Source organism: Panthera uncia, chromosome D2 (genome assembly GCF_023721935.1).
Source record: "Panthera uncia isolate 11264 chromosome D2, Puncia_PCG_1.0, whole genome shotgun sequence".
Taxonomy (NCBI): domain Eukaryota; kingdom Metazoa; phylum Chordata; class Mammalia; order Carnivora; family Felidae; genus Panthera; species Panthera uncia.
In genome coordinates this window covers 34,817,812-34,829,484 of record NC_064818.1, presented here as the reverse complement: position 1 = coordinate 34,829,484, position 11,673 = coordinate 34,817,812, and the positions used below count along the sequence as shown (strand labels likewise).

The 11,673-nt window shown below is 40.7% G+C and overlaps 1 protein-coding gene across 8 annotated transcripts in view; it reads right to left on the bottom strand.

Moving 5' to 3' along the window:
* LRMDA (leucine rich melanocyte differentiation associated) overlaps positions 1 to 11,673 on the bottom strand; it is a 576,509-nt gene that overhangs the window by 173,654 nt on the left and 391,182 nt on the right. For 2 of the 8 annotated variants that reach the window (XR_007460915.1, XR_007460918.1), the window contains exon 3: positions 8,245 to 8,369. The exons of 4 other annotated variants lie outside the window; for them this stretch is intronic. Coding sequence is in view for 1 of the 4 variants with exons in the window: in XM_049646253.1 (XP_049502210.1) it covers positions 8,321 to 8,369 (49 nt within the window). In the remaining 3 variants the exon portion in view is untranslated. Of the gene's footprint in view, positions 1 to 6,714; positions 8,370 to 11,673 lie in introns of those variants that run through there. 2 more of the 8 variants (XR_007460917.1, XM_049646253.1) reach the window with 2 other exon arrangements.

Below are 11,673 nucleotides of genomic sequence, written 5' to 3'. Positions count from 1 at the left end.
AGGAGAGGAGAGGAGAGGAGAGGAGAGGAGAGGAGAGGAGAGGAGAGAGAAAAGAAAAGAAAAGAAAAGAAAAGAAAAGAAAAGAAAAGAAAAGAAAAGAAAAGAAAAGAAAAGGGAGGTTATAATGGGGGGAGGTGAGAAGCAAAACACTATTCTAGTTTGGGTAGAGAGGCTTATGCGTTGTCAGACAGCACTGTGGCATTAGAAGGAAGGTTTCCACAGGTATCAAAAGAATATATGGACCGGCATTGGTATGTTTCATCTTCTCTTATGAAGAGCTCCTGAAAGGCATGAGCTTTTTTCACCTGGCCCAGTGTGAGCTACACACTGCCATTTACTGAAGTAAGGCAAGGTCCACATTTGATGCCTGCCTCTGTGGAGTGGACAGAGGGGCTAGGGTACTGTTAGTGGGTAGTCACAGGGGCCTCAGACTGTGTGTCCCTCACCACCCCCCCTCCAAAAGAAAGGAGTCGCACAGAGCCAGTCACAGCAGACAGCCAGGCCTGGCCACGGGCACTCAATAACCTTCTTCTACAGACTTTGAGCCATAGAGACTGGGAATCCTGAGAAAAATAAACCTCTTTTTGCTCTAATTAAAAACGTGAAAGGGAATAATAATCTCCATAAAGCCACACAGATTGCTTTTAAAAAATGCCAATTCCTCTTGGGCCAGCTAAACAGAGTTGTGTGTGCCCTCCTGCAACTTCACAGAGAAAGAACAAGGTATGAGTGAGTATTGCTTTAAAGACTTGTGAATCTTATGATGTGGAATGGTATCGCTTTGTATGGTCATTTTACCCCTGGGCTAGTGTTCAGGTTGTGTGGTTACCTTAGCTCCATATAAACAAGAAAAATATGATTTCTCACGTGTGCCCAGCACTCTGCAGCACTCCTTTACATTTATGACCCAATTTAATTCTTCCTCCAATCTTTTTATTCCCATTTCACAGATAAAGAGACAGAGGCTTCAAGAACAAAGCATTATTTTCACCATCATATTAACATTTGAAAGGCAAAGCCATTTATTGCATCTTCTGTCAGCATCCTGCTCCTTTTGCTAGATGCTAAATCAATCCTTTGTTTGACTGAAGAGCAAATTCAGCTTCTCTCTCATATGTGACTATCTTTTTGCCTCTCTTTTTATGGGGCATTCCAAGAGCCTTTGGGGAGAAGATCTTTCCTCGCATTTTTTTCCACACTAAAGTGGCAGGGGGAATATTTTCTTTCTCTTTGTTACACCGGGCTGATGCTGACTTAACTGTTTGCATCAATGTCAAAGACGGGTTCAGAAACATGGCAAAGCCTCTGCCCCTTCACCAGGTTTCTTGGCTTGTAACTGTTTAGCTTCTACCTATCTATCTACCCAGAAATTAGCTAGGTTCATTACATATTTTATTTCATCTTCAGCACAAACCTGTGAGGGATGCACAATGACCCTCATTTTATAGATATAGAAACATAGGCTCAGTGAAGTTAACTTGCCCAAGGTCATATGCTAGGGAATAACTTCAAAGTCTGCATATTTCCAAAGCCTTGGCTATATCTCAATATGTCACTGTCTCTGTGGCACTGGGGCAACAAACATAAACATTCCTTTCAAGTATTACATAGAGGGTGATCATCTAAATCTGGATAGTTCTGAGAGTGAAAGGCGGGGGGAAAGAGTGCAATTAATAATTACACCAGGAAAAACAGGCATAAATTGAGACTATCCAAGGGAAATCAGGACATCAGGACATATGGTCACCCTGATTATGCACCACACAAGGGAACATCACCCAAGAAAAAAAACGAATGTTCTAAAACCCATAAACCGTGAGTGATAAATGTTTCATTCCAGGAGGACACAGTTGTGCAGATGGTCAGGACCTAGCTTAACCTCTACAAACCTCAGAAACAGAAGGAAATCTAACAAATACTAGAGCACCTAACTCAGAGGGGCTCCTCTCCCACCCTTACTGCATTTCCAACAACCAACAAATCTTTATTGCTTGCCTGCATCATATAACAATAATACTAAAAGTGAAGCCAGGCAAAAACAGGACCAACAAAAACATACATGACATCCACTGTAGGGGAGGAGTCACCACAGAGGTCTTGCTTTGTCCTGGAGCACATAACACTGGCCAGGGCTTCATAGATTTCCAGAAGCAGTTCAGGAAAACCAAAAGCTGTTTTCTTCCCTGACCCCTCTCTTCCATAGCAAGAAGAATCATACGATTACAGGTAGGACAGGGGATTAGTACATCTTCTCATCCCTACGGTATGGAATAGTCCATAGAATCCCTGTGAAATTACAGACTTGGTTGCTTTCAAGGACACAACCCAGAAAATCTATATATTCAGTATTCGATATCCTAGGGAGTAATTGCTCCTTCCTGTTTTATAACATAATGTTCAACTCTGTATTGTTTATTCTCAAACTGGGTTATTTAGATTCATAAATCATCTAGCAGCAACTAACCCCAACATCAGAACCTACTCACACATGAAAATGTACAGCATTACACTTTTTTTTTTAATGTTTATTTATCTTTGAGAGAGAGAGAGAGAGAGAGAGACAGACAGACAGAGACAGAGCACAAGCAGGGGAGGGGCAGAGAGAGGGAGACACAGAATGCAAAGCAGGCTCCAGGCTCTGAGCTGTCAGCACAGATCCCAATGCAGGGCTCAAACCCATAAACTGCGAGACCATGACCTGAGCCCAAGTCAGGTGCTCAACCGACTGAGCTAACCAGGCACCTTGCACAGCACTCATTTTAATACTAGGGTTTTTTTTTTTTTTTAGCTATATGGGCACGTGTATGCACACACACATGCACGTGTGCACACTCACACACATGCACACTTTGTGTGGATGGTTCGGAACAGGGAAGGACACCCAAATTATCACCAAAGAAGAGGATGTGCTTCCTACAATCCAGGAGATAATTTTCATCTTCCTAGGCTAGTCTTTACATTTATTATACAGGCTACCAGGGGAATCTGGCTGGGCTGCAGCAAATGTTAAGAAATTTTTAAAAAGGAAAAAAGAATCCTTTTAAAACTTTTCCCCACTCTATCCCCATCTGTGGAGTCCATACTAAACTTCCAGTCCCTGTATACCTGACTAGTACCCAGAGGTCCCAAGAACTACCCCCCACTGCTGTCTGTCCTCACTCCCATAAAATTGCCATCTGTCTCTCCACAGAGGCCAACAAAAATCATACACACTCAATGGAAAGCAGAGAATTTCCTTGTGAGCTCTGTCCAGATTTACTAACGACTCAGGGTCACATGTCAAAGCTGGACCAAATTTCTGCAACTACCTCCAGGAGAGTATTTTTATTTTTTTTAAATCAGTAGTCTCAACTTCAGAACCTCAGATATGACAGGGAGCAGTCCAAAATAAAACTAATTTACAACATTTCCTACCATGCAATTAACCTCTTTTCCACAGAATGTTGCTTTTTTAAATGTCTGTTGCAAAACAGGCTCCTAAATGAATGTAATTTCCCACCCACCTTTTAGCAAAAATTATGTGTCATTTCGCAACTAATATATGCAGATTACAACAACTCTTGAAAATGAGCTTGAGAAGAAGTTTTCCATCTCTGTTTTCTCCCCAGTTTTTAAAATCTTGGTTTTCAGTGAAATCAAGTGAAGTTTGGCTTCTCAGGCCTGGATGGAAGTGGAGTTGAGACCAGAGGATGAAATGGCCTGGGGCCTACAACCAGCTTTCTGGATCCCACCAAAGAAAACCACTCCAACAATGCCTGGTCCTGATGGGGGTCTGAGCCATAAAATAAGGACCTTGGGGATATCTTTTCTAAGGAAAGGGGTGGATCCTTGCCCTCTCCATTTTGGCCCTTCCTAAGGCCACATTCATGGATCTCAATGGAAGGGGACCTTCTTTGCTTCCCAAAGCCATGCTACAAAGGTGGATTACTTAAGAAACAATTAGGTGCGTACACAAAGCAATTTGCAGGCAGCCGCACTCCTTCAGCTTTCTAAGTGAAGGGCCTTTCAAGGCTGATTTATAACACTGTCGTCTTCAGAAGGCAAAATAATTAATAGGAGCATGGACTTCTAATTTCAGTGACTTCCAGAGAAAGTGGATTTCATTTGATTTATGACGGCCGGTGACTTTGCATTTTATCAGTTCATTCACTCATTATTTATGCTGATGGCCAATTTCAATGGGTCGCTATCATCTAACTCGCTACTAATCAAAGAGAATTAGGGTTCACTGCATTATTTAGAAGTCGCTAATTTATCTTCAGAACAAGTAGTGAGAAGTTTGGGGCCTTCCACAAGAAAAAACTGAACAGCTGGCTGAAGCCAGAAAATTTGGTCAGCATTATAAATGGGTTTTATCAGGGGTATTGCAAGTTGATGAGTTTCGAGTCAGAAGGAGAGAAAGAAGAAAGAAAAAAAAAAGAAGCCAGGAAGAAAGACCAAAACAGAATAATGCTTAGAAAAAGTGAAAATACACTCTGAGTTACCACTGTGATCTGACCAGCCACACAATCACAAAGGGCTGTCCTCATCCTATAATCCTGGGATTTGGGCATCTGTATAATCTTAGTATTCAAATATCCCAGCATCCTTCAGTGAAGTTCAATAAGCAAGTACGTTTGCACTGAAATAAGCAGAGTTGCCTTGTTTCTCATTTTAAAGTCATTTTAATATGTTCTAGACACAAGATAATGGATCACATTTAAACACAAGAAAATTAAGTCCCATCAGCAAGTAATAACACCCAATCATATTCAATCATGTTGAACAACCACCTCTTCCAAAATTATCCTCTTCTAGGTGAGGTTAAGAAAACAACAATTAAAAAAAAAGAGGTTGTTACCTTACTTTTATAAAGATCCAACTTTAAAATATCTCTATGTCACTTCCCATAAGGCAATATATTATCTGGTGTTCATGCTTCTGGACTTTGGCTCTGGTCCCTCTTTTTTATTTTTTTTATGTTTATTTATTTTTGAGACAGACAGAAACACAGCATGAGTGGGGAAGAGGCAGAGAGAGAGGGAGACACAGAATCCGAAGCAGGCTCTAGGCTCTGAGCTGCTAGCACAGAGCCCGACACGGGGCTCAAACCCACAAACTGTGAGATCATGACCTGAGCTGAAGTCAGAGGCTTAACCGAGTGAGCCACCCAGGAGCCCCTGACACTCTGGTCCCTCTTACCAAGATATTCCTTTGTCTTGATATCCACACCAAGTAAACTCCTCTTGTCTTTCAAATATCAGCTCACCAGATCTAACTAGATACCTTTCCCCGCTCTCAAAGCCTCTGGAACTTTGCATGGTTATCATCCTAATTGCACTCTTCAGGGGATTATAAGCCCCATGAGAGTAGGAACAGAGTGATTTCTTAGCTGCTAAACACCAGGACCCCATGTATCTGCTGAGTCAATATTGTTCATTATGTTGTTGCTTTGACTTTAATGTTTTCTATACCGTTCAACAGTTATTCTCTCCATCCAAAGTTTACCCCTTAAGAAAACTAGATGGTAGTACATGAGCAATTGGAAAACACTAGTTTCTTACCCATACAGTATTTTTTGGCAACTTAAAAACCAAGGAGGGGAATAAAGAAAGTAGAAAATAATATTAATTTTTCAACACTTTTAAGTTTGAATGGGAATGCCCAACTCCTGATGCTATTAAGGACTTGCCAGCTTGTTGGGGCAGTTCCAATATAACCCAAAGGGAATATAAGGCTCCTAAAATAAAACGCTCTGCCATTTGCAATTTTCCTAACAATCCTTCTATACTTTTTTTTAATCTCAAGTAAGATGCAAAAATGGCTACAGACTAATATCAATGTAATCTATAGATGAGTTTTTAATCTTTCTATTCCCAACCCAAACACCACTTTTTAGCTTTGACCAGGCTCTCCTTGTAGTTTGTTTCTAGCATGACGCCAGACTATCAAGGTGCTCATATAATAAATATGGCCTTATTAAACTGGATGGAGTAACCATGCGGAATTACGACTATGGGGGTTTCTTTAACGGGAAGACACCATGTTTATCATATTGATGATCTAAAATAAATTCTGGGACTCCAGCACTTATTTTCACCCAGTTTCACAATTTATATGCCACCACAAGTAAAATAAGACTCATGAAACACAAACCAGTTCACCTTCACACTCTCATCAATTGCTTTTGCTTCTGGCTACAGACACAGCAAACACCATCTTCCTGTAAATGATACTGAAATGTGTGGCCACATCAAATCTGATGCTGTTAGTTTCCAACATTGATTTCCTTCAGTGTATGTATGGGTTTTTACATGACCAAACTGTGTAGAGCTCCTGGAAGGCCCATGGACTGCCAAGAAGTCCTCAGACACAAAAGAACCATTATCCCTCAGGGTCAAACCTAGAAAAAAAGGAGCCGGCTGTTTCTAAATATTTACAACAGAAGGAATTTAATGCAGGGAATTGGATATACAAATGATGGAGAAGCAACAGCAAGAAACCACAACCACCCTCAGGCTGAAGAGACAGCAGAGGGCTGGGACAAGGTCTCCCATTAAAGGGAGAACCCTGGTGGGCCACATCCCATAGGAATTGGAGCCACAGCAGAGATTCAGCCCCTGACAGAGTAGCCAGCAGAGGCAGAGTGGGGAGAAGTACCCTGGCTTGTCCCTTCTTCCCACCATCCAGTCTCCTTCCAGGGTCTCCCATTAGTGAAACCAAAAAGGAAGCCACCCGATGAGAACTTGGGAAATGCTCCTGCAGGTGACAGCCTCCTGTGATAGACAGAAAAGCAGGTCAAGAGCAAGAATGGATCTATGAAGGTATCTGAGGCAGATGAACTTAAACAGAAGAGAAATGCAGCTTGTTGTCAATACCGCATTCACTTTTCCTACCCAGTATCTAAAGTCTAAGTACACGAGATAATTAGAGAGGCATTAAGGTAACAACTCTAGTGAGTAAAATTATAATTCATTTGGGGGTATCCTGAAGATTTATGAGCCTAGTTCTCCTTTGGAATTGTAAAGTAAATAGGTAGATGTATATGAAAACATGTAAAGAAGCAGGCAGGATATGAGGTGGCTCGGCCTGGATACCTAGCATTGGATCCCATCAGTGGGTCTCAGAATGACAAAAGCAAATTTGTAGGCCTGCTGAATAAATAGGGACGTTGAGTAGAAAGCAGCTAATTTAGCCAGTAAAGCATTACTCCCAAAGAAAACTCACACTCTACTTCAGTGACATATTATGAAACATAAATCACTTTACCAACAGCCACAAGGTGAAAAAGACCTACCAAGTAGAGTAGGGGCTTTAACTACCAAAACTCAAGACTTACTTCCTCCAGGAAGCCTTCCCTGGCCATTCTCTGCCTATAGTAATTTCAACTACAAATAAGCTAAAATGACATTTTGACTGGATTCCAAGATCCCCTGAGGGTAGGGACCAACATTTACTTTGGTGGCGTTGATTTTTATTGTGGCAACAACACGTAACATTAAATTTACCATTGCAAACATTTAATTGTACAATTCAGTAGTGCTAAGGATAGTCACATAGATGTCTAGAACTTTTTTATCTTGCCAAACTCAATCTCTGTACCCACTAAGCACGAAATCTCCTTCGTTTTCCTCTCTCCCCAGTCCTTAGCAACCACCTTGCTCCTTTGTTTCTATGATTTTGACTTCTTTAGATACTTCATATGAGTAGAATCATACAGTACATGTCCTTCTGTGACCAGCTTATTTGGCTTATCATAATATCTGCAAGGCTCATTCATGTAGCATGTAACAGAATTTCCTCTTTGGTTAGTGCTGCATGATATCCAATGCTATGCATAGAATTCTTTGCATATACCATTCATCTGTCAGTGGAGACCTGGGTTGCTTTTACCTCTTGGCTGTTTTGAATAATGCTACAATGTACATGTAGGTGCGAATATCTCCCTTTGGGATCCTGCTTTGAATTCTTTTGGGTATAAAGCCAAAAGTGAGATGGTTGAATAATAAAGTAATTCCATTTCTAATTTTGCTAGGAATTTACTTTTAGGTCTTTAATCCAACATAAAAGCGCAACTTTGTTCTTTTGCATGTGCATGTCCAGTTTTGCCAACACCACTTGTCGAAGAGATTGTCTTTTCCCCATTGTGTAATCTGACACCCTTGTGAAAAATAACTTGACCATATACACAAGGGTCGTGCTCTCTATTCTGTTCCAATGGTGTATACACCTGTCTTTGAGCCAGCACCACACTACCCTCATTACCTTTGCTCTGCAGTATGTTTTGAAACCAAGCAGTGAGGTCTCCAACTTAGTTCTTTCTCAAAATTGGTTTGGCTATTCAGGGTCCCTTGAGATTCCAGATGAATTTAAGATGGTTCTTTGTATTTCTGCAAAAAAAATGTCATTGGGGTTTTGATAGAAATTATACTGAATCTACAGATTGCTTTGAATAACATGAACATTTTAATAATTTTAAGTATTCCAGTCTACCAACACAGGAGGTCTCTCCATTTATTTTATCTTCTCTCATTTCTTTTAGGACATTTGTGTAATTTTCAGGGTACAGGTCTTTCACCTTCTTGGTTAAGTTTATTCCTAAGTACTTTATTCTTCTTTTAATTTTTTTAATGTTTATTTACTTTTGAGAAAGAGAGAGAGAGAGAGAGAGACAGACAGAGCATGAGTGGGAGAGGGGCAGAGAGAGAGGGAGACACAGAATCCAAAGTGGGCTCCAGGCTCTGAGCTGTCAGCACAAAGCCCAACGCGGGGTTCGAACTCACGGACCATGAGATCATGACCTGAGCTGAAGTCAGAGGCTCAACTGACTGAGCCACCCAGGCACCCCAGTACTTTATTCTTCTTGATGCAGCTTTAAGTGGGATTTTTAAATCCTTTGGTTTCTATTGCTGTTATCATTTATTGTTGGCTCTGCCTCTATTCCACACTTTCAATAGTGCTTTCAATAACATTCGATGACCAAGAAATATTTGTTGAAGGGAAGACTGAATGAATGAACGCATCTCTCCCCAGCTAACCTAAAAGGCAATGTTAAAAGGGCTGAAGCTGCTTCTCTGTTTCCAAGAATGAGACCACCATGGGCAGTTCCTTCCAGTGACATTGGTGCAGATAATAAACACCTTGTTAGCCTCAATCCTCAACTTTCAGGCCTGTGTTGATAAAAAAAAGTTTTACCAAATTCCATGCAAACAGGACTAAAACATTACTTTTCTTATTATTTGATTTTTGCCTTTTATTTGAGATTTGCTCTTTATTCACTTGACTTAATAAGTCTCTCTTTCCCTTTAATTAATTTGAATAGTTAGTGTGAATCTACTCAGTAAGCTAGGTGGGCCTGTTTGTACCTTGCTGAGTTTGAAGAAAGAAGCTCTCACCCAAGACAAATAAATAAAAACATGACACGAATAGCAGCTGCAACAGCATTACTACATGAAGGAAATGCATTCTTATTTAGAAAGTACCCTTGGCATTTGACGTCCCAGGAGGTGAATTCCTTCCCATGAGCCATAAGGTAAATCAGTAGCAGTGATGATATGAAATTTTGGGGGTAGTCTCACCCTGCAAGTTGTGACTGTCCACCCCAAAATGTACCCCAACTACACAGAGATTTTTAAGTGTTAACCTTCTACTACCATTTCCTTATATTTCCAACTTCTTCCCTCTCTGCCCCCATGTGGTTCTTTTATTTATGGATGTAACGCAGAGGGCCCTTTCCCGGTTTTTCTTCTCTCTATCCAAGTTACACGAAATTCAACAAAGCAAGTCTCCCTGTGACTCGGTTACCCAAAAATGTAGACATGCCGGGGGGGCACACAATCAAGAACTCAAAACAAGAGCAAAGCATACATGACAGCCTGATTCTTGGCTATAGTGGTCACAATGCCCCTGACCTTCGCAGCTGCCTGGTATCATGGCAAAAAAAAAAAAAAAAAAAGAGAGAGAGAGAGAGAGAGAGATGTTGGGGGCGCCAGGGAGGCAGACAAATGCAACAACACAGCTTCACGGCCACTATTACAAAATGCTCAACTCAAGATAGGAAGTACACATGGGACTGTCAAAGGCAAATGAGAGGCACAGAAGCTGGGGGAACACGGGACTCACTGCCGTCGTATCATGACAGCCAGGCAAAAGCTGAAGAGTGGGAGTTTTTGAAACAAATGCCAGTGAAATGATCCATTCAGTTATACTTGATATGTCTAGTATAATATAGCTTGTTCCAGATGTCAAGTAATACTGCCAAACCATGCTCACTAATGTGAAAACCATTGTTGCTGATAAGCCTAAGTGTTGTTGGATTTGTACAACAGCCACCCATCTGCAAACAAAATATGGCATTTAAAACAAAAACAAAACAAACAAAAAAACCCTCATAAATTAAGCCAATAAAGGGATTGACTGAAAAATGTAATTTATAAAAAGCAGTTTTCCTCTGAGAAACTTTTTAAAAAATATTTCACATTTACACACTTAAGTTATATTCAATTTTATACAAAAATTATAGTAATTGTCCTTCACCTAACATGAATGTTATAATTATACTTTCAGCGGTGGTGCGCTTCAACACCCACCCATAAGAAAAGTATGGTGTGTTCACAACCAACGCAGGAAAGAACAAATAGATTTGCAGCATTTGACGTGACCCTTTTAAACATACAGCTCTGAAATATCCATTGTTCATAAAATTCATAAAGGGCTGCATATGTACATCCCAACTCCCTTTTCCATTCGATATATATGAAAATGCAATTTACTGTATGTCAAATGAAAAATGTGGTTTTCAAATGCATTGACAACAGGTGCTAGTTAAATGATCAGACGCTATTTGTTACCTAGCCCCTTACTCTCATTTGCAGCAAGATAAATTGCATTTTAGAAGAGTAGAGCGATCTAAGGGGTCTTGACATGTTTTTATTGATTTGCATAGGTTATATGCATGTATTCCTGTTTGTAGGCAAATAGTGCCACAAGTAAATTCAAGGCACCGTGCCTGTGTTTCGAGAAAATTGGAGTCATCACAGGGGAGCCAAGATGGAGTGAGCCTGGGTAAAAGAGACACATCCAGCCTGCTGGAATCTCAGAACCTCTATTAAGATTTATAGGCTGTAGGATTCTTTTGGGCTTCAACATTATTCTTAGTAAACCCTTTCTGTCTTCTGTTGTTTATAAAAACTGGCAGCTTTAGCAAAGACAGAAGCTTAAGTTGTAGGTAGCACAATTTAACATAATAGTTCTTGCCTGTCCTCCAAATAGCCTAATGCTGATTTTGCAAAAGGAAAAGAGAAAAGGGGAAGAAAAGCCACATGAAACCACATACCATAGGCTGTTGCTCTGACACGGATGGATTTGGCTGTCACTACAGAAAAGCATTGGTGAAATTTGATTATATTTCTAATGTCAAAATTTACTAACTTTTTAGACTCCCGGGTTCCATTTCTCATTTGATTTTTCATTTTGTTACCTCAGCACCATCAGGCCCATCACAGAGAGTAATGTACCAATTAGCCCAGGGAACCACTTACTCAGAAGGGACTTTTTCATCGACAGGGGCTTCCCCTTCTTGCTGCCACCACCGCCACCCGGCCAGGCCTTCCCTTTTACCTGAGAATCACACACCTCTCCTCCACGTCCGCTCCCCACCTGCACCCAGAACATTCACCTCCTCTTTCAGAGTCG